The sequence below is a fragment of the Urocampus carinirostris genome, chromosome 5, assembly GCF_059441175.1.
Source record: "Urocampus carinirostris isolate Australia breed hairy pipefish chromosome 5, RoL_Ucar_1.0, whole genome shotgun sequence".
NCBI classification, from domain to species: Eukaryota; Metazoa; Chordata; class Actinopteri; order Syngnathiformes; family Syngnathidae; genus Urocampus; species Urocampus carinirostris.
The window spans coordinates 46610699-46638511 of NC_142353.1; the positions used below are offsets into that span (position 1 = coordinate 46610699).

Here is a 27813-nt window from a genome sequence, read left to right on the forward strand (position 1 = left end):
CTTAGCGCTAATTAGTCACAAAAAGTTGAAGACCCCCTGCCTTTATCCTCTTATTAACCTATTTAAATGACTGACTACATGGCTGTTTGGCAAATTGAAACAAAGCATTTCTCCAAAACACCCCCAAGGGGTGAGTAACATCCCCAACTGTATCTCACAGGCATCCACGTGTGGCAACAGACTCATCACAGGCAATAAATGACACGGAAAGGTCATAAGTAATGCATTTTGTAAAGCATATTCATTAACTTTAACAAATAAAACCAATTGAATCCTTTGAATATCACTCTATTAGTTTTGATTGTCAAATGATTTGGGGTACTGATGGGTCATGCTTGCGCAGCACAGTTCTGGGGTCATGAGATCCAACCTCCTGTGTGGAGTTTGCATGTTCTCCCCGTGCTTGCGTGGGTTTCCTCCCAGGTTCCAAAAACATGCATGTCAGGTTGATTGGCCTAACCGAAATCACCCTAGGTGTGAATGAGCGAGTGACTCGTCTGTCTCTGTGATTGGCTGGCAAGCAGTTGAGGGTGTCCCCTGCCCGAAGATAGCTGGTATGGGCTCCAACACCCCCGGGACCCTACTGAGGATGAGCGCTGCATATAATGGATGGATGGGTCGTGTATGATGTGTGTGCTTTATTATCTATCACAAAGGCCCATAAAAGGCCTGGTCATGGTCAAAACAATTTACAATATACGGACAACTGAGAGAATAAGACTCAAAAACTTGTTTTGTATATATTTATAAGAGTTGATATTAGCAGTTTATGTTGTCTTACAATATTTTCATGTTCAGTTCCAGTCTACTTCATTGTCATCTCGAAAAATCTACGTCTGTTTTTCTTTTGCTTTTCGTTTTAAACTGTTATGATAGTCTCATAACTCAGTTATATTGCCAGATACTGAAAGTTTAGGTTATTTTGGAGGAAATAGGACAAAGGTTATATCTCATAAGACAATTTCTGACTCTTTCATGGCTAAAATAACCAAAAATGATCTGCATTTATATAGTGCTATTCAAGTCAAGACTTCCCAAAGCGCTTTACAGTGTGCTTCACATTTCCCAATAGCGGCTATGCAGCCATGTAAGGCGCTAACCTGCTTATTGGGGGTATTAGGGGTTCAGTGTCTTACCCAAGGACACTTTGACATGTAACACGGACGAGCCGGGATTCGAACTGAGATCTCTTGATCCCAGGACGAGCGCTTTACCTCCTGAGCCAAAGGGGCTGTAATGGTACTTGGTCAATAAAGGATTATCACTTTAAATTGAACTCTAATGAATTCAAAGTCCTTTTCGAATCAGAATGATGAAAAAAAAAAGTTCATCATTTGCTCTGCCGATTCATATTCAAATCGCCTCGGTATAAAAAGCCAAGCACTGACGCTGCCTTCAATGACTTGAAATACGTTTATTTTCCACAACTCAAGCGCACGTGCGAAACTAAAGGTTAGCACGGGGCTGAATACACATCACGATTCATGCGGCAACACCTAAAAAATGGCTTCGTAGACTGACAGAAACAAACAATTAACCCAAAATGTTGATGTAAAAGTCCTGCGTCCCAAGATACAAAACTGAAGATCCGAGAGGAAAGCAAAAACAAAACCTCTTATGCGATAAAGTCCAGCGGTCTGTTGAATCCACCCTTTCTGTTCATGTATTGCCTAAAGAGAAAGAAGAAATATTAAAGAGGAAAAAAAGCACCACATCACTTTTAGCCCCACAACGCTCGGAGATGACATCATCGCACATCAATCGAGAAGGTGGGGTCCCTGCATAAAACCCCCTCTTGTGGTGATTCCATTACCGTATTTTCCGCACTATAAGGCGCACCTAAAAGTCTTAATTTTTTTCAAAAACTGACCATGCGCCTTATAACACAGTGCGCCTTATATATGGATCAATATTAAATCGCAAAGTCTTACAACTAACTTGCAGCCGCCGACTCGATTTTCCCCCCGAACGTGGAGTAGTCCGCGGTGTATGCTGGGATTTATATACCGGCGTTTCATTGGCTAACCAATGTGTCAATCATCATTTGAATCGATCACTATTGGCTGAAGTTATTCGGAGCCTCGGATTGGCTAGAGGGCCAAAACAAACCCTGCAATTGGCCGAGTTTAGCAATGGCGTAGCAAGCTTAGCAAGCTTGCTAAAGTACACCATAGAGAAACATGTTTTATTAGTCTGTATTTGCAAATAATTTACTCTCCTGGATTTACTTCACTAACGGTTGTAAGAAGACCATGATTGCGTATCATTATTGAACGTGAGAACTTAGGTGAGCTATGCGGCTTTATTTTTTCCCGGTATCTTGTTTTAGAACGATGCATTTGAGTGACATGGTACGGACACCGCATCCGCACGCGTCTACGACACGTATTTGTTAAGGGGGTAATCAGTTTGACTGAATCATCTGACTGTTTTGTCCACATTCCCATTGTAGCGCCTTATAATCCGGTGCGCCTTATCTATGGAAGATATAGGACCAAAAACTATTTTTTGGGGGTGCGCCCTATAACCCGGTGCGCCCTATAGTGCGGAAAATACGGTACATACCTGTCAAGCTGTACGTTTTCTCGTACACAGTACGTTTAAGATGCATTTTAAGATGTGTACCACGAACGAGAAAATGCAAATTTGTCAATGATGGGTACCGTCCGGTAGACACAGACCATAACGAAACGGCAAATCAATGGAGTCAAACCAGTTCGCCGCGGTAGCCTCTATCTCGGTATGTTTTTTTCCGTTGTAAACGAAGCGAGCCGTTTGATGCTACTGTGCGCATGGGGATTTCCCATCATGCATCATTCTGATCACATGTGAACAAAGCGAAAGCAGAGCAGTAGGCAGTGTTCTGGTTTGCCAGCGTCCCTGCGTCCTAGACGCATCATTTTTGTCTGTACGCATCATCTCAAATCAACGTGCGTCCCCGGGACGCAACTTTTTCGACACCAAATTGTCATTCTTACCCGATTACTTTTTTTTTTTAACAAAGATTTACCGCACTCCAAACTTTTCGTCAGGCAAATCCCCCATTGTTGTTTTGGTCTCGCGCCGATCTCTGCAAACGAGATCTCGTTGCTTCGAGGTGACGTCTTTGTTTTGGTAGTTGTCGATTGAAAGAGAAGTATGCCTCCGTAAAAACAGTGCAAATCAACCAAAAATTCGTCATTTCTTCAGTGTCGGTAATAAGTCGAAACATAATACAGAAAGTGGTACAACGGCAATAATTCCGGCACGAAAAAACGTCGGAGAAATCTTCGGAAGACCAAGAAGGCAAGGAAAACACGTGTTTTGAAGCGAACGATTCGACGATAGATAAACAAAAGAATACTCCTAACAAGCAAAGGACTTTTCTGCCAAAATGGACTCGATTATATTCCTGATCACGCTATCAGGAGGATGATAATGGAGGCTACATGTTCTGTGATGCGTGCACCCAGCGTAACAAAAAACTGGATTGCATAAATCATTTCGCAATACGAACTTTCAGAAAAGCGCATTGGATCGGCACAACGACAATGAAAACCACAAATTAGCTATGGAAATTCCGTTGCTGCGATTGGACCTTGAGAAGGCATTACAACTGTGGCGGGACAGCAAATCACCAAGAATATATGAACTGAAAAATCTGCATGAATATATAGACTAATATTTCAGCTACATTATTTTGTACAATGTACAATATTGTTGTGAACTGAAAAATCTTTGAATTACCAATTAACTATGATGATTAAAACGGAATGAATATATAGATTTTTATTATATTGTTGTCACCGATTTACAATTTCAACTGCGATAACAATAAATTTTGGGGGCCCATAGATTTTTCAGCATGCGAGTCCCCGGGACCCATCACTTTTCACAGCTCAAATGAACACTGAGTAAGCCGACATTAAAATATAGTTTTGAATTTTCTTTGGATGCAATATCAAGTTGCAATGGCCGAACCTGAATTTAAGCGCCGTGAGTTAAATGGAAGAGGAAAGCGTCCCAAAGAGTGGGAGCAAATGTCAGGACAATACGAGGGATATTTGTATTATGTTACTTGCAAAAAAAAGAGGCAAAAGTAGCTGCCTCCGGTTTTCTAGGAATTAAAGACGCATTACGATACAAAGAGCCACGCCAAAAACGTGAAAGTCTGGAGAACATATGGATATATGGACAGTGTTCATTTGACCTGTGAAAAGTGATGGTCTCCCCAAGTCTAGCATCAAAAACCTGCAGCTGGTACAAAATGCTGCAGTGAGGCTTTTAACTAAGACAAGAAAAGTCAGATCATATTACCGTATTTTCCGCACTATAGGGCGCACCGGGTTATAGGGCGCACCCCCAAAAACTATCCTATATCTTCCATAGATAAGGCGCACCGGATTATAAGGCGCTACAATGGGAACGTCGACAAAACGGTCAGATGATTCAGTCCAACTGATTACCCCCTTAACATTCCCAAAGCTTGCAAAGAAGCAAATACGTGTCCTAGACACGTGCGGATGCGGTGTCCGTACGATGTCACTCAAATGCATCGTTTCAAATATCATTCTGAAGGTTAAAGTCTTGGGATTTAAGAAATGCCAACCATTCCTTAGTTTCTATTTTCTTTTTCGCTCGTAACTTTACTGTGCATATGACAATAAACACTTGGAATTGAGTTGAATTCACTCAACTCATCACAGCAACATCAAGATCGTTCTAAAACAAGATACCGGGAAAATAGAAAGCCGCATAGCTCACCTAAGTTCTCACGTTCAATAATGATACGCAATCATGGTCTTCTTACAACCGTGAGTGAAGTTAATCCAGGAGAGTCAAATGTTTACAAATACAGACTAATGAAACATGTTTCTTTATGGCGTAGTTTAGCAAGCTTGCTATTCAGTCATCTTTTTCGGCCAATTGCAGGGTTTGTTTTGGCCCTGTAGCCTATCCGAGGCTCCGAATAACTTTACCCAACAACGATCGATTCAAATGATGATTGACACATTGGTTAGCCAATGAAACGCCGGTATATAAATCCCAGCATACACCGCGGACTACTCCACGTTCGGGGGAAAATCGAGTCGGCGGCTGTTGCGTAAGTTGCGAGACCTTGCGATTTAATATTGAGCCATATATAAGGCGCACTGTATTATAAGGCGCATGGTCAGCTTTTGAAAAAAATTAAGACTTTTGGGTGCGCCTTATAGTGCGGAAAATACGGTACTTCAATTTTTGGTGTCGTCTATAACGTCCGCCTTATAACACACAGGGCGCACCGTACATATGTGTGCCCTATCGTGGTGAAAATACGGTTAGTAATGTGATCATCAACAGATGACTAGCATGACACCAAGGAGACAAGCCAACATTAATATTCAAACATGAATATTCGTTTTTTTCATTTGCACTTCTGCAAAACAATCACAATGTGATTTTTATGAGACTCATCATACCTGTATTTTCTTTTCATGGTGGTATTGACGGCAAATGCGTTGGTAGCACTGTCACTTTTCTTCCCCTGATTGAAAACAAAAGCATGAAAATAAACCACAAATCATCTTATCTAAGTGGAGTAGGAAATAGCTATTTAAACACTGCCATTCGCGTCAAAAATCTGGCACAGTTAGACATTTGAAAGTTGTTAGCGTGTTGGTCTAAAGACGAGTCAAAGATTTGTGAAAAAGTTGGATTTGTATTGTCCTTGGGTGGCTACAACAGTGACACTTAAGTTGCATTCGATTCAATTTTGATTACAAAAATATTATAAATAATAAAAGGTCCTTTATAAGTTTAATGCAGTGGTTGTCAAATAGTGGGACCTCGGGAATTTTTTTTTCACTTTCTAAAGAATCAAGTGCAGTTGCACCTCCACAACACTAGTGAGCAGTGGCGCTCTCGTTGGCAGTGTTTTGTGTATATTTAACCTCCACAGTATAAGCATTGAGGGCCCCAATGAAAAAAATATTAACTCGGATGTGGAAGAAAAGCTTGTGGTGGGCAGGAGAGGATTTCTTCTTCTGAGGGACAGAAAATAATTAAGAAGCACTGGTTTAACGAGTCAAAGTTGATTTAAAAAATGAAAGATATCCCTTAGATTTTTTTTTACTGATTATAGAAATTTGGGAATACACTTTGGGACTATTCATCCTGACATCGTTGTATCTGTTTTTCCCCTCTTTTTGGTCTTTATTACGATTTATTTTGATTATCAAAGACAATAAAGACCATTCTATTCTTAATTTTCCAGTCCTGGTGGTTGCGCATCACACGGGCTTACCTTAGTGGAGTCAAACGTTGCAAATCCCATGATTTTCATCATCTCAATTTCCTCTTCAGTTTTGCCTTGCATGTCTTCAGCTGTTAAAATCAAAGTCAATGTCGGATTTACATATATGGTGCAGAAGTCAGAAACGACATTTATTCCCGAACCACGACAGCGAAGCAAAACGTATCAAGGCAAAAACAAAGATTTAAAAAAAAACAAACAAAAAAAAAAACTCATCCTTAGCAATGTTCCCTGAGCGTTCACACAAAGTGGGTGAGAAACCCTTGAAACAACAGTGAGCCACCATAATCCCAAGTGTGGCAAGATAATCTATTATCAAACATGTCCAAAACTTGACATCACGTTACATTTTGCTGAGTTTCCGGCAATGCAAAATTATTTTTCCCTTTTGAATGAATTGACTCATGTACGATTGCCTACAAACGTCGTTTGTTCTTACAATTCTTTCACAAGATATCCATTTCTTTTTTTTCCTGATATATTTTGTCGCATAATATTAACATTTTGGGGGGCTTATTGAGTCGGTTGCAAGATACAGAACTGTACTTAATCACATTTTTTGTGGAAGTACAATGTTGGCAACAAGATTCACTTGATATCATTGGAAATGCAACACAAACTTTCTTATTTCTTCCCTGTTTTTTTTTTACTTCGTTTTAAATTCCTTTAAAAAATATCTCATTGTGTTTATTTTTTCCTAGCTGTTACTTTTTTCTTTTTGTTCTCTATTTACTTTTTTACATTTTTCTTTTCTTTTTTTCTGGCTTTTTTTCTAAATTTTTCCTTCTTTTTTTCTCTTCCTTTTGCTTCGTTTTTTCTCAGCTTTTCACTACTTTTTCATTTGGGTATTTTTTTTCTTTTTTGTTCTATTCCCCCTTCTTTTAAGTCATTTTGTGCATAATTTTACATCATATTTGGTCATGTTGGGATTAAAGAAGCAAAAACAACCTGAAGAGCCGTTTAGGACCCGAAAGAGAAGGGTCCTTTTAGTGAGCCGAGCCGAAGAAGCCGGTTCTCGACAAACGCTACTGACTTTACTCAACTTCGTTCTACTTCGACTCGACTTCAAAATACCGCATTTTGGACGCAACGTCAGGGGAACCCGTGTATTTTGACCTTCATGCACTGTAACTTTGACTTGAGTCGCTTCTTAATTAGTAATTTTGAGCCCTGATTTTTGTGCGCTGGCTAGATTTTCTTGTGCGCTGAGAATGTGCGAGCAGTGCGCAATTGCGCACGCGCGCAGCTTAGAGGGAACACTGATCCTTAGCATTTTTACTCATCATAAACCAAGTTTATTTGCATACGTTTGCTCACTAAAAGAGTCTCACTATAACGCCAAAACCTCACATTTACGTGTCCTTATTCTTCATTAAAGGCAGATTGTGATGTGGCTTACAAAATATCTCACTTCAGTCAATGTCAATACAGTCAATTGTGTTTTAAATCATGAATTTAAGTCCGAGCAATTATAAAACAAAAAACATGATTGAGATTCAATCTACAACCTCAGTGGAACTGTTTAAATCGAAGCTTAAAACACGCTTTTATTCTATAGCATATCAACGGACAGACTGAGGAGATCGTTTCTTCCTCATGCCATGAGGCTCTTGAACTCCACCCGAGGGAGTCAAAGCCCACATGAAACCCCACCCCCACATTTGCATATGACCCTATTTTTATTACAGTGTGTATTTTCCGTAGCACTATTTAAATACTCTATAGCAGGGGTGTCAAACTCATTTTAACCCAGGGGCAACATGTCCGGGGGCCGGACTATTTGATTAAAGAGAAAGAAAAAGAGAAATAAAGAAATAAGAGAAAGAGGGATGGAAAAGAAGAAAGAGGGTGGGACAACGAGAGAGAGGGAAACAGCGTGAGAAACAATAGAGATAAAAAGAGAAGTCGTGAGAGAGGGGGAAAGAAAGGGAGAGGAAGAAAGAAATCCAAAGAGAAATAAAAAGACAGAAGGAGAGAAAAGAGAAAAGAAAGCGCTAAGGGTAGGAAGAGAGAAAGAGAAAAGAAAAAAATGAAGTTACAGTAAAATAAGTTGAAAAGACACAGAGAAAGAGACAAAGAGCAACAAAGGAAGAGAAAAAAAAAAGAGTCACAGAGTGAAAGAGACAGAGAGTGGGAGAAAAGGGGTGGAAGAGAAAGAGAAATACAAGTACAGTGTCTTTGTGAGAGGCACCTGTCTTAGGCAACATCAAGTGGACATATTTCAACCTGCAGCTTGTTTTTCTCTTGCGCTTCTCTGAGTGTTGTCTCGCGGGCCGGATTCAATCCCTTAGCGGGCCTGATCTGGCCTGCGGGCCGCCTGTTTGACACCTGTGCTCTATAGCAAAATGTTATGTTGGGTATTTTTGTATTCTATATCTTTTATTTTATTATTTTATTTTTTAACACAAGGATACTGCTGGAAGTGGGAATTTCCCTACGGGATGAATAAACTATCTAGCTATCATATGAATAACCTATATTTTATGTTGACAATATCTGTGTATTATTTGCCCTCATGTAGGTTTTAGATCAGGGGATTGTGTCATAATAGTCTGTGGTTTGCAATAGTCTTAGATCTGTGCAGCCCTTTGAGACTCTTTGAGAATAAGGGCCAAACAAATAAACATGACTTGACGGTTTTTTTTCAGTTTTATCGATTTTGAGTTAAAATCCCAACTTAATGATGAGCCAGTGTTTTTCAAAACCTTGTATTTATTGAACGACCAAAAGACCAAGTTCATTTCATTATTTCATAAACACTATTTATCTTATCAAATACAAACGGATCTGGTAAATACCATGTTTTGTAAAATGCACGTTTATTTTGCTGCATCCACAGCCCAGAAAGCTCATAAAACTTGAATACCGTGTGGCATTGATTTCTTTAAGATCTTTTCAGTTGAACTCATAGAAATAGAAAAGGATTCTTGGAAGTCATTGCACAGAGAGTAGGCCCCTTCTTAAGGTTTCTTTTTTACCCACGCTGAGGTTTTGAGTTTTTCCTTGCCCGCATGTTGGTTTAAGATCAGGTCATGGTGTCATTGCAATCCTGTGCAGTCCTTTGAGACATTTTTGGGTGATTTTTGGGCGATATAAATAAATGTGGCTTGACTTAAAGCTCATCTATAAATATCACAAGCAACATTTCAAAGGAAACCACTCTTGTGGATAAATATTTAAGGATTACCGATCTAATGTGATCAATATTCAATCCAAATTGTGTTATTTACTATAAAAGAAGTTGACACAGCGTCTCTTTCATACCTGATATTTGAATGGGTTTGGAAGCCTTTTCCGTACGGCCATCATCGCGTCGGTCTTTTGGTCTCAAGGGGGAGAGAGAAGAGGAGCGATGGCGTCTGGGCGATCTGCAGATGGAAAAATAGACGACTGCAATACCAGTTAGCGCACCTACTGAGCATGAGAATGACTGCAAATAGACCACAGAGACGGGCAGCACGGTGGCGCAGTGGTGCGGCACAGTTCTAAGGTCTTGGGAACCTCCTGTGTGGGTTCAAATCCAGCTACCGGACTTCCTGTGTGGAATTTGTATGTTCTCCCCGTGCTTGCCCGGGTTTCCTCCGGTTTCCTCCCACATTCCAAAGACATGCATGTCAGGTGGATTGGCCGGTCCAAATTGTCCCTAGGTGTGAATGAGCGAGTGAATTGTCTGTCCCTGTGTGCCCTGCGATTGGCTGGCAACCAGTTCAGGGTGTCCCCTGCCCACTGCCCAATGATTGCTGGGATGGGCTCCAGCACCCCCGCGACCCTACTGAGGATAAGCGATGCAGCTAATAAGATGAGATGAGACCACCCACAACTTTGCGCTGGTTCCCTCCTTTGCAGATTTACAATACAATTGTCTTTGTGTTCATTGATATCGACGTAGTGTTCATTGCGGTCGGAGAGAACACGAAGCAAGTGCTGAGCGGGGCAAGTTGTCTGTGTGTTAGGACCCCAAATTAGGGTCGGGTCAGGCCTCAAATCTCAATAAGTGGCTTGGGCGGGGCTTTTCCCTTGAAGTATTTTTTTTCTAAATGAGTGTTATGCGGCGATAAAATCAGCTTGTCCCACAGTTTAACCTAGCTTTAGTCATCCGGTCCTCAAAATCTCCCTACCTGCGGAAAGTGGCTAAGCCAAGGAAGTCAGCGACGTAATGGTGGACTAACTCACTGTGGCGCTGTCGATGCAGCCGGATGATAATCCACCGCAACGTGGTGCTCTGTGGAGCGGCTAAGTGTCTAGAGCAGGGGTGGGCAACCTATGACATCCGTGCCAGTAGTGTCACGCGAGGGGTTGACCAGTGGCACCCGAACGCACAGCAAAATGATTTTTTTAAAGCGCATTTTGACCTGAAATTTAGACATTTTCAGTTGCTCGCCGTGTTATTTTGACCCGCTGCCTCCCGGCAAGCGCTACAGGTCACAGAAAACAAATACAAACAGACTCAGAGACAGTTTCTTCCCCAGAGCCATCACCACCCTAAACACACACGGCACAAAAAACTGAAAACTCTTGCAACTACACTACCTCATACGAACGTAAAATGGTACTCATATCTATGTTTCTTGTACAATGTTGACTGCACTATGTTTACTGCTCACCTTGCACAGTGTCGACTATTTTTTTCCACTATGTTGACTATTTTGGCACCAAATGCATATTGCACAAACCCTTACGATAACAACTGTATGTAACATCCTATATGCCGTCATTTCTTTGTGTAAATATTGTGTAAATGATAACTATAACCTTATCCTCCTTGTTTTATAACCTTATCTTCTCTGTTCCTTATCTTCTTGGTTTGTTTACCTTACTGTGAATGTGTGAAACGGGAGTGTCATGCCCAATTGAGTTGTCTCAATATGTTAACCCATTTTGTAACAATGACAATAAAGGTACAGTGGAACCTCGGTTCTCGACCATAATCCGTTCCAGAACCCTGTCCGAAAACCGATTTGTTCGATCACCAAAATCATTTTTCCCATTAGAAATAATGTCAATCGTTTTAATCCGTTCCAACACCCTGAATGTTTACCTTGAATGTTTAACGTAAACATAAAGCTAACTCAGGCTAATCGTACGTTCGCGCTATCGTAATCTTTCGTAGGAAAGATGACGCCGACATGAACGTGTAAAAATAAAAAAATCAGGTCGTTTACAAGTCATTTAGCACCCGGGTCTCCACAACAAGTGGTGAGCGGTTCATTGGAAAGGGGGCTCCGTTCCAACACCCTGAATGTTGGGCTCTGTTCCAACACCCTGCATGTTTACCTTGAATGTTAAACGTCAACATAAAGCTAACCCAGGCTAATCGGACGTTCGCGTTATCGTAATCTTATGAATAGGACCTTTGTGGTGGTCAGCAGAAGGCGCTTGCACACCTCCTTCATATTTGGCTATTATTTCTTTCTTACACGCAATAGTTGTACGCACAACTTTTCTTTTTTCACCTGTAGCAACTTTGCTGCTTGCACTGACTTTCTTTGGAGGCATAATAAGGGTCTAAAACACCCGAACGCCGCTCAGCATGGCACCCTAGCCTACGCACTCACGCATTACTGGCGTTCCAACTCGATTTTTTGACCGAACAGCGAAGCAAGAATTTCTCAAAATTTTGGGTCGGACACCGATTTGTTCGAACTGAGAGGCGTTCGAAAACCGAGGTTCCACTGTATATTCTATTCTATTTAGAGGCTTTACGTTAGCGTCCCTCCTCCTCTGTTTCGTGTTTGAGTGCATGTTTGCGCGGTGCCTCGCAGAGGAGGGAAGATCCGTGTTTTAACGCAGCTGCAGAAACACCGGCGCGCGATAAATGGATGAATCCTGACGGCTCCTCCAGAGAAAAATCTTGTTCTTTTCAGCCAGCAAATGACTGGGGCTTTGTGCGAAAAAATGACCGTGCCGTTTGTGCATTATGCCTCGAGAGCGTCGTACCTCGCACGTCAAGTGTTAAACGTCATTACGAGACGAAACATGAACATGAATTCAAGGAAAAGTCTGACAAGGCGGATACATTAAAACACGCTGTGTCCAGGAACGGCCAACAAACACAGACCCTGAAAACATACTACTAAAATCACCACCACTGAAGCAAGTTATCACATTGCTCACTGCACAGCAAAGCTTGGAAAACCATTTAATATCTGCGACCAAATCAGCTGTTATTTCTGTTGCACTTATTTTCAAGTAGCTTTCTGCCTTGATGCTGTTATTTCAAGTTTTGATATTTTCTGCAATACGATTTCATTGATGAATGGTATGGTAGATGTCCATATCACTTCTTTTTTGATTGTAGTTCATTGTTGGTGAAGAATGCTTGATTCTGGTTAATTCTTGTGGTCAAAAGTTGAAGCCATGGATGGCTACAGGCCTTTCCACTTGTTTTTCACATCCATTTTTTAGTTTATTGATGAAAAATAAATTGGTCAGTTATACGATTTCAATGTATATCCATTTTGTATATCCTGACTGGTGTTAAATGACAGCTCTGTTGGATATTAAAAAAAATTGTTGTGCGAGTCATTGATCTCGGTGCGGCACACTGATTGACAAGAAAATTTGAAAGTGGCACTCCACACCGAAAAGGTTGCTGACCCCTGGTCTAGAGAAAAATGTAATACAGTCCGCAAATTTCCTGGCAGGTTCGCGGCTTCAAAAGATGCTTTGGCCCTCACTGCACAGGATATAGCGTCGAATAGCCCAATAGAAAAACTTGAAACCATCCTAACCAGCGAAGCCAGGTCGGCTGGATTTTTAGGCCTGATTTTAACTCTACTGTGCGTGTACTGGGTGGGCGTTACTGTCCGCGTGCCCAATTGTGATAGGCTAGTGTATGCTGTCAGTCAAACACGGGGCGGGCGCTAAAGTCAATGTCTCCAAACCAAAACGAGTTAAGAAACAAAGCGACCGCTCGCTTTTAGCGACTGGTTACATTAAAAAGAAATTCATCAATTCAATCGGACTCTGGGTAAAGTCAAGAGCAGAACGAAATGGACATCACCGGCGGGTGCTGCGTGGATTATTATCGGGTTTCTGAAGCCGAAAAATTGCGATCTCCACCGCATCAAGCTTTCTTATTCCACAAGAAACGGCTCGACCCTGATGCGATTCTAGTCAAACTACAATAGCACAATCATTTTCAAATTTTTAGATGCTCTACGGCGTTAGAATCAATGTTTACTTCCGCAAAAAATGGACGCGTAATGTGTGACGTCACCTACCCTCTTCTGCGCAAGCGGGATATGATGGCGTTCACACAGGAGTCGGATTTAATTGGAAATGTGAACAATCCCACAAAAACATCGAATTTCGCCCAAAAATTGGAATTGAGCATTAAGTTCTGCAGTGTGAACTGCAGCTTCATGGTACACCCGCTGCTTTACGTCATACGCAGGGCTCACTGCACGATAGGGGGCGCCACACAATTGAAGAAAATATTAGACTTCGATGTGCGCCTTATGCTCGTCAAAATACGCCCAATTTTTTTTAATCTCAGTTGAAATGAAGTCCGACACAAAAAATTGATGATTTTCCTCACCTGGAACGCCTCCTGTGGGGAGATCGGGAACGCGTTCTTCTCCTGTCTCTGTCACGATCTCTGGATCGTTCCCTTTCCCTTCTCCTTCGATCGCGTTCCCTTTCCCGTGAAGCCGAGCGTCTCCTGTCTGCAGGCGGAAAGAGAAAAGTGAACACGAGAATGCAAGAGTTGAATCCTAAATATTACTACTGAAAGACGAGCGATGCTTTGCTAAACGAATCAACGAGTGAATGGTTTAGTAATGTGATATCACCCAAAAAATGTCGGTGTTACATTAGACCCTTTCAGTTAAACATTAAGAATATTACTAGAAATTCTTCTTCCATCTTTGCAACATAGCAAAAACACACCCTAGGCCAGGGGTGTCAAACTCATTTGAACTCCGGGGCCACACGATAGAACAAACATTCTGTCGGGGGCCGGACAAGTAGATTAAAGAGAAAGAAAAAGAGAGGTAAAGAAATAAGAGAAAGAAGGAGGGAAAAGAAGAGAGAGGGCGGGACAAAGAAAGAGAGAGCGTGAGAAACAAAAGAGATAAAAAGAGAAGTCGTAAGAGAAGGGGGAAAGAAAGGGAGAGGAAGAAATAAATCCGAAGAGAAATAGAATGACAGGAGAGAAAAAAGAAAAGAAAGCGCGAAGGGTAGGAAGAGAGAAAGAGAAGAGAGAGAAAAGGAAAAAAGGAAGTTAGAGCAAAAGAAGTTAAAAACAGGGATGTGATTGACGCGAGGAGAAAAAGTCTGAAACCTAGCTGGGGGTTTGCGGGCGTTTTGCCAGAGATAAAATCCAGGAGAGAAAGCTTACCACGTGTTGTGAGTCATCATTTTATTCATATTTAGTTTCTTTGGTCTTTTATTAGCATATTTGCTATTGTAGTCATCCAAAAGTCATTGAAAGTAATCCTGTTAAAGTGTCCCTATCCAACCCAGGTCATGGATTGTAATTTTACAGGATTCTTAAGGAGTTTATGAAAATGGAAGTGTATATTGCCATTTCGAGAACCTTCGTTTACACGACACGATAGAAACAAAAGCTCACAGTCATGACCATTTTTCTTACCGCGCCTGGGAGGAGTTCGACTTCTACTCCTTCCCATTTTATCCGGTCACTTATTTAGAAGAAGATTGGTGAAAATAAATCGAGTTGAATGAAGACAATCGAAAAAAAAATACTGTTGAATCGTTCACTGCTCGCTACCATAACAGACAGAACGGAGAAGGTTCCGGTTCCTTGATGACAACTTCCGTTTATGTTTTGTTCTACTGCGCCTCCTATCGATTGGGATGTCAATTTTATTACGGCAGATACAAGGGAAGATTAACAGCACCTCCATCTTTAAAGGGTTTAAAAATCTTTTTTTTCCTGCTTTTTTATTTCTTTTTTCTTCTTCTTTTGTTTATTTTCTCCTAGCTTTTCAATTCTTATTTTTTTCTTCCTTTTATTTTCCTTGCTTGCTTTTTTTCTCCCTTTTATTCTTGTTTTTAATAGCTTTTTACATTTATTTTTGTTTTATCTTTATTTTGTTAATTTTAATCTCCTATTTTCCTTTAATGTTCTGTTTGTGTCTGCTTATGTTCCCTTTTTTCTAGCTTTTTCCCTTTTCTCTCTTTTTTTTCCTTTTCTGATGTTTTTTCTGCTTTTTTCTTCCTCTTTGTTTCTCAATTTTTCTTTTGATTCTTTGGTTCATATTTTTTCTTGCTTTATAAATGTTGTCTCTCCTTTTAGGATTTCCTTTTTGATTTGTGTTTTTCTTGTATTTTTGGAGACTGCTTTCATCACGACATCCAGGTTTCATTGGGTGGGCAGAGACTGTCCGTGGGCACTGCCCCCTCTTCATAATAACGCACACATGAAATCATTTTCTTTAGTCAATGTGAAATAAAACTTTAATGACAAGTCTATAGTACACTGTAACATTCACATGAACCTCGAACAATCGAAACGGGCAAACATCTCATTCGCGTTTTATCTGCAGCGACAGACCTAAAACTGAAAGCACCTTCCACCGTTCAGAGGTATTTGCACACAGGGAGGAACTCGGGGGAAGTGGAATGTCGGAGTGCCTCCGGTGTATTGACGAGCCTTTAAAGCACCAGTGTGTAACATTTGACCCATAGATGGCACTGTTGTCTAATGCGAACGAAAGCAGCCAAGTAAGGTATGTCAAAGAAATACAAACTTCTCCACGTATGATTTTTTTGAATTGGTAGTATAGTTCATGCATTGTAGCCTAGTATTCCAATCAATGATTTTGTTTTTGTACCACTAGGAGGCACTCAACATCACACACTATCCATTTAAGCGGCGATCGCAAGCCCATTTCATAGCCGTCTTAGTTTTCTTCGCCCGGCATCATTCTTTCTTAGATTCCTGCTCTAATCAGGCGGAAAAATGCACAAAAACAGCTTTCAGAAGCACAATCAGTAGATATCAGAATACACTTCTACAAGTAATGTGCACGTGCTGGCACAAACACCTGCCATATTGACAGAGTTGGGTGGGGTTACTTTAACTGGATTACTTTCAATGACTTTTGGATGACTCCAATACCAAATATGCTCATAAAAGATAAAATAAAATAAATATGGATAAAACGACTCCATTTTGTGCAGGCTTGTGGAGTAACGGAATCCATGGAACGGCAAAAATGATGTTGGCAAGCTGTTTGGATTGATTTTCATTTTGTTTTGCCGGAGATCAAAGAGATCAAAGCCAGAAGAGAAAGCTTACCACGTGTTGTGAGTCATCATTTGATTCATATTTACTTTCTTTTGTCTTTTATTAGAATATTTGGTATCGAAGTCATCCAAAAGGAATTGAAAGTAATCCAGTTAAAGTAACCCTACCCAACCCTGGATATTGATGTTGACAATTAAATGGTGACAAGATGCGTTCAAGTGCTTTTCTAGCGATAGGAAAGAATAAATACAAATGATTCTGTGGATGCCCGATGCAAGAAGGGGCCAGGAACCTTTTGGACCCAAAGAGTGTCTAAAATCTTTTCCGTATTTTTGTCTGCTTTTGTTTCTTTTTTTCTCGCTTTTTTCCTTTTTACTGATGTTTTTCCTGCTTTTTTCTTCCTGTTTCTCTTTTTCCATTTTTCTTTTATTCTTTGGTTTCTTCCCCCTCAGCTTTTTATATTTTTTCTTGCTTTATAAATGTTGTCTTCCTTTTTCGGGTCTCCTTTTTCAACTTTTTCAAGAAAAAAAACAAAAAAACGAAAGATTTATTTTTCAAAACCAATGTTTGCTTTATTCCGATTTCGAAATCTTCGTTCGGTTTGGAAAATTCGGAATTTCGTTTGGCAATTTGCATCCTCGGCAGCCGATCAGAAGCCTGCATCGAATAACTTCCTGCTTCCGGACTTTCCCGAGCCTTATAAGGTCGTGCATTTGCATATCATTTTCCAAAGTAGACGCACAGAGAACACAAGAAAAATGGTTAGGGATCAAGCCAAAACCTCAGCCACAGACCAAAGATTCAAAAGAAGCTAACAAATTGATGATGCTCCAAAACGTAAACGTACATGAAAAGCATAGTGGAAAGAGGAGTTCACGTGGCGTAAATACAGGTACATACTGATGGCGGAGAACACAAGAAAAATGGAGAAGTGGTTCGGAATCAAGCCAAAACCTCAGCCCCAGAAAAAAGATTCAAAAGAAGCTAACAAAATTGATGACGCTACATTTTTTTAAAGGTATGTCAAAGCGTTTTTAGATAACTCGTTTACAACTCTAAAACATCTGCAATTATGTATTTGACAGTGACCGTTTTTTAGACATCGTAAAAGAGTTGTAAATGTTTGATTTCCCTCTCCGGAAGTCAATCACTGATTGCGAACACTTGCGCCCGGTAATCGAGCGTAAAAATGGATACTGTTTTTTTTCGGCTCTGATTTCAATAAACATCGTAAATCAACTGAAATTTATGTCGGAAAGTGGAGTTCACGTGACTTGTAGCAGGCAACTTTTCAAAGTTGTCTGCCCTGCTGTCCGCAAACTTTTTGTCACGAAAAGACTGAGTTTTATTTTGGAGGGATCGGGAATTTAATAAGACCGCCAAAGCCGCCCTCCAGACAAAAGCTAATTCTTATTATTGTGTGACGTTTAATAATTTGATACAATCGATGAAATAATAATATGTTAAAGCCTGTGTCCTATATCAATATAAATCTGTCATGGTTGCCATGGCGCCCAATTGGCCCCGCCCGTGTGGCGCCAGCTGCAGCTTGTTGAAGGATTGGCTCCCTGTCAGTATTTAACCATTTCGATGTCAGTGTCTTCTGGCATTGCACGTGCTAAAATCGCCTTATTACGTCAGGATGCAGTGAATAATTGCGTATCTGAACTCTGAGCCAGATGTACTCATGAAAAGGTTACCGACCCCTGACCTGGAGTAAAATTTACTTCGATAAATCTGAAATGTGTAGCCGTGGAGTTTGTTCTGTGGGTTTTCATGATAAAAGTGTCTCAACAGTGAACAGAGATTTTCCTAATGACTTTCTATATAAAGGGTTATATAGAGACGTACAGCCGTATCGGGGTCTGTTGGTGTGACACCCTGACTGTGGTTAAGACTCTGCCCCGAGTATAATGGACCGAACCATTTCGATGTCAGTGTCTTCCTGGCATTGCACGTGCTAAAATCGCCTTATTACGTCAAGATGCAGTGAATAATTGCGTATCTGAACTCTGAGCCAGATGTACTCATGAAAAGGTTACCGACCCCTGACCTGGAGTAAAATTTGTTTCGATAAATCTGAAATGCGTAGCCGTGGAGTTTGTTCTGTGGGTTTTCATGATAAAGGTTCCCGACCCCTGACCTAGATTAAAATTTGTTTCGATAAATTTGAAATGATTCGTTATCCCCTGTCTCAATAAGGTTTGGTGAAATTTGAAAAATTGGGTTATAACCCAATTTAATCTTTTTTTACCGAACAAAATGTTTGAAAGAACTGCAGTAACGGCATCGTACACATAAATATTTCACAGCGATCCTCGACGGAGGTGCAAATCAACTCAACTTTCGACTTTATCCTTGGGTTTCTTGTTCTTTTTCAGGAAACACGGCGGCTTGAACTTCTTCTTCTTCTTGGAAGGGGACTTGCACGGCGAACCCTCAGGGGTGCCCCCTTGTGGCTTGGAGGGCAGCGTTGCAGGAGTGGAGGCGTCGTTGGTCGAAAGAGCTTTCATCCCTTTTTCCAGTTCTTCGTCCTGTTTGGCCTCTTCGCCCCCGTTCTGCAGAACCTCAGTGTCTGCGTTTTCTGGCAGAAGAAACAACATCAAGGTGAGATTTTAGCCCTCAAACACAAAAATCTTGTACCCGTTGAAGCGTCAAGGCCAAATGGCTTTCAAATACAACTATCGGGGTTCATACATACAAATTCAAGAACTTTTCAAGGACTCTCAAAACCAAATTTCTCGATACAAGCCTGGCTAATAACGGAATATTTGGACCAACAGAATCTGTAATCGAGTATTCAGAACCATGAGGTTGCCTTTGAGCGTGTTTTTAACCAATTCACTGGCAACCCAGTAAAGGATTTTATACATTTGACTTTAAAGGATATTACAAAGTACATGTACTCAGTTTGATGGAGTAGAGATATTCACTGACTGTTTTTATATAAGGTACATTAGGAGGTTAGGCTGTGTGGAATGCATCAGACGTATTTCTGATAACAGAATTCCTGTGAGTGCTGACGGAGAAGGCCAGACGCACAAGGACAGACGTCGGGGCGCCGCTGGTAAGCGAAGATTGCGGAGCCCAGCCGTCACGATCTCATGCGAGGAGAAGACCAATAAGAGAAAGCTAAAGTTAGCTGCAGAGGACACATAGCCAATAGGGGAATAGTAGGATGTCTTTGCTTTGTTTGTTGAAATGTGGAAATGATCCGGGGCAACTGGGAGGGGAACGCGGTCTCCTGTTGATACACTTAGGTCTTCTGTTAGGAACAATAAACATTCGGCCCCGTGTGGAAATGTCGGCTTCCTGGTCATTTTTCCCTCAAGAAACGAGCACGCATAATTGTTGGATGAATCTAGGTCGTGTTTGGTTAATGGAGTCAGATAACTCATTCGAATACGTCGGTATCTTCGTATGCAGTATTTTGTGACATTTTTACAAAAGAAGTAAAAATAGACTTCTAACCCTAACCCTAACCCTAACCCTAATCCTAATCCCAAACCTAACGTCATTTTCCACCTCCTCCCCTACTCACACAAAAAACAGAGATGCACTGAGTGATAAATGTGACAAAGCCGTTTGAAATCTATCTCCAGTATCTGTAAGCCTGTCAAACATGCGACCCGCGGGCCAGGTCAGGCCCTCCTAGGGTTTTAATCCGGCCCACGAAAAATCGCTCAGAGAAGAAGCACAAGAGAAAAATTAGCTGCAATTGAAATAGTTCCACTTGTTGTCGCCTAAGCCAGGCGCCACTCGCATAGGACCTGGAGCTCTTTTTCTCTCTGTCTCATGCTCCCTCTCTCTTACTTTTCTTTTTCTTTGTCTTTTTTGGCTTTCTCACTTTCCCTCGTCCTCTATTCTTTTTTTCCTTTTCACACTTATTCTCACTTTTTCTTTCTCACTCTCTATTTCTAATACTTTCTTTCTCACTCTAGTCTTTTCTCCTTTTCCCCTTCTATATCCCTTTTTCTAACTTTATCTCTCTTTCTCACTCTGTTTCTTTCTTTCCTTTTTGTGCTCACTTTCTTGCTCTCTCTCTCTCTCTCTTTACTTCTCTCATTCTTTTTCTTTATTTCTCTTTATCTCTTTTGCTTTCTCACTTTCTTTATTTCTGTTTCTTGTTTTCCATCTCTATTTCTTTCTATTCTGTCTTTATCTTCTTGTATTCATTGTTCTTCCTTTCTCTCTCTACTGTGCTCTCTCTATTTCTCCATTTAACTCTCTCTTTTCTTCATTATTTCTCTCTTTTACTCCCTTGTTTTCTCTTGCTCTTGTTTTCTTTCTCTCTTTCCTGCTCTTTCTCCCTCTCTCTCCTTTTCTCCCTCCCTCTCTTTCTCTCTTGTTCTCTTAAATCTCCTAGTTTGGCCCTTATGAGATGTTTTTTTTTGCATTTGGCCCCCAGCTAAAATGAATTTGACAACCCTGCTCTAGTGAGAGGATTGATAGTCCCATTCACATAACATTCATTCCACTTCGCTCTTTCCAACCTGACATTGAACATGAAGCCCACAGCACAACAAGAGGTGAGCAACCCCGCGTTTCAAATTAATAAATAAAAGGATTACAATTGGATAGAACACATTATAGCCAATACTCGATCATGTGAATGAATTATCGAATGAAATCAATTATTCTTGCCAACAATGATTCGTTATCCCCTGTCTCAATAAGGTTTAGTAGAAGAACAAAAAACATCAGTGAGTTATGTCAGCACTGTCACGGTTGCCATGGCGCCCAATTGGCCCCGCCCATGGACACCGGCTGACAGATTGCTCCCTGTAACTACTTAAACGCTGTCCTGTGAGTCGCCTTTTGTCGGAGCGTCTGCCAAACTCTGTTTTGACACGGCAAGCCCTGAGAATCTCCGTTTTTCCTGTGTTTTGCTCTTGTTTTGCCAAGCCCTGTGAATCTCCGTTCTTTTCCCTGTGTTTTGCTCCTGTTTTGCCCTCGCCACGATCTGTTTGATGTTGACCACTTCCGCGTTCCGAGCAATCTACTTCTCGCGACCAACGATCTCCGGATCGAGTGTGCGCTCCTTTCTCTTCTCCCCAATAGACTGCGAGTAACGTTACGCGAGTGGGTTCTGCTTCCTGTTTCCTGTCCTGGTCCTGTCAAGCACGTCTTTGGTCATTGCTTGCTGCAGGCAAATGATGAGGTAAAAACGTCTAAATTCTGAAACAGCTTAGTTCTCATATACTTAAAAGCAAACTTATGTATAAAAGGTTCCGCCTGGATTTTTCTCATTCAAATTTAAAACTTTTTAAGACATTTTCAAGACCACATGTCACGAAAGATAAGAACAAACTTGCACCTATTCTGGCATAAATTTATGAAATAGAGCAAAATATAACTAACTGCATAAGACAGGTACAAGTAACAATGACTTTCTGGATAAAACCATAGAGTGTGGTGCAAATGTATGTGGGTTCTGCTTCCTGTTTCCTGTCCTGGTCCTGACATTTATAAAATACTGCAGATATTATTTGGAAATCCCGGCTTGTTTATCCCGAGTGTAAACGTCAGCGAATGTTATTAATGATCGCCTTGGGCTGCCAAAGAATGGCGTTCTTCTTTGCCAAGTCTTCTTGGCGGGGAACATGCGGTCGAGCCGACCCCAACAACAGTTCCTGGAAATTCGAAAGGGAACAAAACATCCCGTCTGGTAGCGTGCATTTTGAGATAAACACGTGCGAGGGGGACGGGCGAAGGTAATACGAGATGCTGTATTAGGATATAAAAAGCCAATTGTCTCTGAAGACAAACGAGACCTTTGTTTTGTATGCTGAAGATAATAACTTTAAAAACAAAACTGTATGTCACAAAATTGAGTACAGCCTTCCCATTTCTGCAGAGAAGAAACGTTGTTTTGATTCAAGGTAGGTAGTCTATGTCAATATATTTTTCACCTTAAGAAACTCAAAATACAGCCCGACAACAAAAGCGAGTACACCCTAAAGTGAAAGTTCCTGATGTGTATGGCCTGAATACTTCCAGGTTACATACTGAGTCAAACCTGGTATAAGGAAACCTACCATCGGTCCCCACCACCTGCTTCTTCTGCACCTCCATGCGATAGTCCTCCAGTTCTTTGTCCGTCAGCTGGTTGAAGGGGTTGGGGGTCTCAGGCTCCAGTGGGACTTGAGGTGAGAGGATTGGCGACTGAACACAAGGACAAAAATACAATCAGAGCTACACATTTTCATTTGTAATTCTGGAGATTTTCTCTTCATTACCAAAAAATAACAGTACTAGAAGAAGAGATCAATCACAGCATTTGACTGGAAATACACCATGACTTTATCATACCTCTATATTTCCAGGGTTCTTGCACCTTTTACATGGGCAAATTCAAGCCCTTCTCAAGCACTTTCAAGGCCAATTTTTCCAGTGCCTTCAAAGGAAGAAATCTAGTCAAGGTCGCCATCTTTCTGCTAGCACATAACTTGTGCTATTTTGAGATGTTCCTATCTATGATCTACGATTTTTGGGTGTCAATGGGGTGCTACAAACTGACATCAATTCTGCCAATACGTGACACGGAAAGGACTTTTTATAGGTGTTTGGTCATTTTTGACTTCAATACAGAGGACAAGAAAAACAAACTACTGCATGTATATCTTGGATGCGACATTAGCGATAAAGAGGACTGGAGCCACCATCTGCGTCATTTTTATGCACTCTTCTTATGTTTCTTCTTATAAAAGCATGGTCTATCGAGTCAGACTGTCAGGAAACACGACTATGGAAATTATTTCAAGCATTCTATTATAATACACAGATTTTCATTCTATTCTTGAAATTGCTTGAAAATATTTTTTTAGTCCATGAAGCCAAAGTATGGAAGTTTTTTATTTGAATTTCTGAAATTATCTAATAATTATTATCTGTCATGGTTGCCATGGCGCCCGATTGGCTGCGCCCGAGTGTGTCACGGTTGCCATGGTGCCCAATTGGCCCCGCCAAGTGGTGCCAGCTGCGGCTCATTGACAGTTTGGCTTTTCGTCTATTTAAGCTCAGTGCTCTCACTCTTCCTTTGTCAGTCCGTCAACGAACCTCTGCTCTGCAAGATGTGGGTTCTGACTTGGTCCTGTTTTCCTGTGATATCTCCAGTCTGGTATTGTTCCTGTTTATTGTTGTCCTGTTTAATATCGGGTTCCAGTTTAGTTTCCGTCTGTTTTTGTCCTGTTTATCATTTTCTCCAGTTTTCATTCCCCACTAGTTTCTCCTGTTAATTTTCAATATCCTGAACCGTTATCTATCCTGTTTGTCACTTCCTGTCCGGTAACGACCCCATCTGTCTGATATCAACTCTGGCAATTGGAATCAATCTCGTCGGTCTCTTCCAGCCTTTCCACGCCAGACCGGCTTCCTAACGTGCATGACTCCCGTAAAATAAAAGGCTTGTGTGAGAACGTCACGCGATTGGGTCCTGATCCTGTTCTGGTTCTGATATTATCGTGCTATCACTATGTCATTACTATGTTATTACCAGGTTAATTATGAGAAAATACGGGTTAAATGGACTCAGTCGACCCATAAAAATCCCAGTGACCCAACGCTGATGAGCTATTTTCAGAACAGGTCCTTAGGAAACACCACATCAGAAAGCCCTGATTTTAAAACAATTGGAAATGTTGCCATTTAAGGACGAGGCGGTTTTACCGGAGGACTGTCATCTGTGACCACGCCGGCAAGGACTTGAGACTGCGGCCCCGCCGTCTTCATGTCCTGGCGGTTCTGCTGTCGGATCTGCGGAAGAAAAACCCATCCCGAGGAGTAAAAACCGGAACGAGTAGGAAAGGCTCCCGGTGGCAGTTACCTTGTTCCGGGTCTCGATGACTTCTCGTGGGTTGGTAAAGAGAGGCACGAACTGGTTGGGGTTTTCGATCTTAATGGCGGTGCTGCCGGCTTGGGTCAGTTCTTCGGATTTCAACCACTGAGGAAGGAAAACTGCAGTGAGTTACAAAAACCTTCCTACGTTCCACTTACTTTTCGCTTTGCTATGAACCATACATGTTTTAGGTTCTGGACGGTTGCCATGGCGCCCAGCTGTCCCCGCCCCTTGGTCTGGTCCGTTTGTGTTACGGACAACTTTTCTTTCTCAATTAAAGTGTGAGGACGTCTACGCAAATGAGTTCCCACTTCCCGCTTCCCGACCCGTTTCATGACAACATGGATTTTGTCGTGAGGACTTATGGCTCGGAGATGAAATAGACAACATTGACTGCTACAGGTCTTGGCCCAGTATAGATAGGACACTGACTCGACTCCAGTTTTCAGTCAAGATGTCACACCGACAGACCCCGTTGTGGCTGTCCATCGCTAAATAATCTTGCATATGGAAGCTCATTATTCAATCCATGTTCATTGACACTTTGGGATGAAAAGCCACAGAACACACTTTAAACACCCAGAAGTTCTAACAAAACCCCTAAAGCAATTTGATAGATTATTTGCGTAGACAGATCATTCCTCTTCTCCCCAATAAACTACGAGTAACGTTATGCGAGTGGGTTCTGCTTCCTGTTTCCTGACACGTCAAGCCCTGAGAATCTCTGTTTTTCCTGTGTTTTTGCTCCTGTTTTGTTCTCGCCCCGATCTGTTTGATGTTGACCGCTTCCTCATTCCGATCAGTCTACTTCCGCGACCAACGATCCCCGGATCGAGGGTGCGCTCATTCCTCTTCTCCCCAATAAACTGTGAGTAACGTTACGCGAGTGGGTTCTGCTTCCTGTTTCCAGTCCTGGTCCTGACAGTAGCATGACATAAACATACGCTTATTCCCACCCCTTTTTTGACATATTATGTTCACATCGTTTTGGTTTTCTGACTTGCATTTTTGTTTGTCTAAAGTTTCATTTTTTCATTCATTCAAATACGTTGGTATCCTCGTTTGCAGTATTTTGTGACATTTTTACCAAAGGACTTTGCTTGCACCTTGTTTGGAAACCATGCTTTAGGGCGGTCAATTAAGCCTCAGTACTCTAAGGTTACTGCAGGAGGGAGACACATTTTAAGTGGTGTATTGATATTAATATAGGAGACAGGCTCTGAAATTGAGAATATTTGATAGATTTGGTGGTTTTGTTTTTGTCACTGTTGCCAGGGCGCCCAATTGGCCCCGTTCAGGGACACCAGCTGAAACCTGTTGACAGATTGCTCCCTGTGACTACTTAAACGCTGTCCTGTGAGTCGCCTTTTATCTGCCAAACTCTGTTTTGAAACGTCAAGCCCTGAGAATCTCAGTTTTTCCTGTGTTTTTGCTCTTGTTTCGCCAAGCCCTGTGAATCTCCATTTTTTTGCCCGTGTTTTTGCTCCTGTTTTATTCTCGCCACGATCTATTTGATGTTGACCACTTCCGCGTTCCGAGCAATCTACTCCCGCGACTAACGATCTCCGGATCGAGTGCGCGCTCCTTTCTCTTCTCCCCAATAAACTGTGAGTAACGTTACGCGAGTGGGTTCTGCTTCCTGTTTCCTGTCCTGGTCCTGACAGTTTTCAAATATACGGTGTGTCTCTCTCTCTTGAAAAAAGAATGCCTTATGGCGCTTTGGGTCATAAAGTTTCCAGACCCTGATATGAAATGTTTTGCTTTAGATAGTATTCTTTTGATTTACCACAAGAGGGCAGAGTGCACTGCAGCAGATTCCAAAAATAAGCGGAGCCAGCTTTCTCTGCATTGCAGGGCTTCAACGCAATAAGCAATGTGGGCGGGAGAACTAGCCCCTCCTAGTGGCATGAAAAACACCATTTCACCCATTTATCTTGAAATCCTTGTGACCGTAAGACATCGACGGATTTCTGAAGACGTATCTACAAAACTGTAGCTTTGTTTTCCCTATTGTGTATAAAATCTTGCTTGTAAGCTCTGTAGTTGTCCTTAGTTAAGACATTTGAGAGTTGAATTTAAGACCTTTTCAAAACCTTATCAGACCTAAGTTTCTGGTGCACCTGCGGCGGCTTGATTGGCGCCAACAGCCCGGACAGCTGATTGGTGGACACTCCCTTTTGAAACCCCCGGCTTCCGTCAGATCGTTATGCGTAGCGTTGCCTTCAGCTCAGTAAGCCCCTCTCACCCCCATCATGGACTGTTCACTCTGCTAGCCTCTGGGAAGAGGTTCTGCAGTGCGCGGTGCAGGACCACCAGGCTCCGCAATAGTCTAGTCCCCCTGGCCATTAGACTGTTAAATGGTCAATCTAACATATAGTTAACTTAAATCTAAACGGCTGCTAATCTGTCTTTTTGCACTACTGGCAGTTTTTATAGCTTGCCACTCCTTGCACATTGCTCTCTGCACTATGGTAATTACAGCGTTATTGTTACAGTGTTAATGTTACTGTGTACCTGACTTGTTAACCTGACTGCCCATTTTGCACATCTGGTTAGCTACTCTTCTTGCACTATCGGCACTATGGTAAAATACTATACGTAGCCAATTACAATACAACTTTATTTATATCTGTACATTCAAGGAAACTGTGGGGGTCAGATGCATCGACATTTCGTTCTGTATACACGTGTACTAGAATGACAATAAAGTAGATCTGAATCTGAATCTGAATCTGAATCTTTTCGTCCGACTCCGTTCCTGCTCAGCCTTTTTCTGCCTGATCTTTGTTGCCAACCTGTTTCCGGACCTGACTATGCCCCGTTCTGCCTGCCTGTTACCTGACCTGTTTCACCCCGTTTCCTGCCTGCCTCCTGCCTACGACCCCGATTACGAACTCGACATCGCCTCAGATCTCCAGCCCCGGCCAAACGACTTACTATTCCCGCCTGTCTCTTACTCTCCCTCTCTTTTAAAAAAAAACTTAGAAAAATATGCTATTGAGTCCTGTGTCCGTTCTGGTCTGTGACAGTAAGAGTTTTTAAGACCTTGGGGGAACGAACCCTGCATTGAAAACGAGACAAAATATGTCCATCCCCTTGTCCAACCGGACGTTCTTACGGTTGTGCGCTGGTGTCCCGGACTGGCTTGCTCCTGGTTGACCTTCTGGTAGATGTTCGGAGTGTTGAGCCAGCGCGTTCTCTCCTGCTGCTGGCGATGCTGCTTGAGAGCCAAAGGAACGCCGCCGTCCTCAAACTGGTGAAAGGCTGTGGCGGTTGCAGGAACTTCTATGTCTTTGCGCGTTTGCGAGCGAGATCTTTCCAGGAGCAACGGGAAACGGTAAGCGTAACCGGTGCGGTAACCCTGCGAGACAAGGGGCGGGAAATGCGGTTGTTTATTTTGTAAGCGTTCGAATTTTTCGGTGCTTCCCGTAGAGACCCCGGCGGGTGGACAGTCTAGAGACAGAACCGTATCAAATATGGCAAAAA

The 27813-nt window shown here is 41.8% G+C and overlaps 2 protein-coding genes across 3 annotated transcripts in view; both read right to left on the reverse strand.

The window, feature by feature from the left end:
• Positions 1-1394: 1394 nt before the first annotated feature.
• snrnp27 (small nuclear ribonucleoprotein 27 (U4/U6.U5)) lies at positions 1395-15063 on the reverse strand. Its single transcript, XM_088337013.1, has 6 exons — positions 14871-15063; positions 13815-13941; positions 9539-9642; positions 6266-6345; positions 5442-5506; positions 1395-1670 (listed from the first exon to the last, which is right to left on the reverse strand). Exons 1-6 carry the CDS (start codon positions 14905-14907, stop codon positions 1616-1618), a joined length of 468 nt encoding a protein of 155 aa, XP_088193139.1. The 5' UTR covers positions 14908-15063; the 3' UTR covers positions 1395-1615.
• Positions 15064-17527: 2464 nt separating this feature from the next.
• add2 (adducin 2 (beta)) overlaps positions 17528-27813 on the reverse strand; it is a 34029-nt gene continuing 23743 nt past the window's right edge. For both annotated transcript variants that reach the window (XM_088337015.1, XM_088337014.1), the window contains exons 10-14: positions 27446-27688; positions 24316-24432; positions 24159-24245; positions 22529-22655; positions 17528-19074 (exon numbers count right to left, since the gene is read on the reverse strand). In XM_088337015.1, coding sequence (XP_088193141.1) covers positions 18830-19074; positions 22529-22655; positions 24159-24245; positions 24316-24432; positions 27446-27688 — 819 coding nt within the window. In that variant the 3' untranslated portion in view covers positions 17528-18829. The remainder of the gene's footprint in view (positions 19075-22528; positions 22656-24158; positions 24246-24315; positions 24433-27445; positions 27689-27813) is intronic.

Coding starts and splice junctions, on each gene's coding strand:
- snrnp27 (XM_088337013.1), bottom strand. CDS start 14,907: ATGGGAAGGAGTAGAAGTCGAACTCCTCCCAGGCGCG. Junction 9,643..13,814: donor CCCCACAGGAGGCGTTCCAG/GTGAGGAAAATC, acceptor TTCCATCTGCAG/ATCGCCCAGACGCCATCGCT. Junction 5,507..6,265: donor CAACGTTTGACTCCACTAAG/GTAAGCCCGTGT, acceptor GTTTTCAATCAG/GGGAAGAAAAGTGACAGTGC.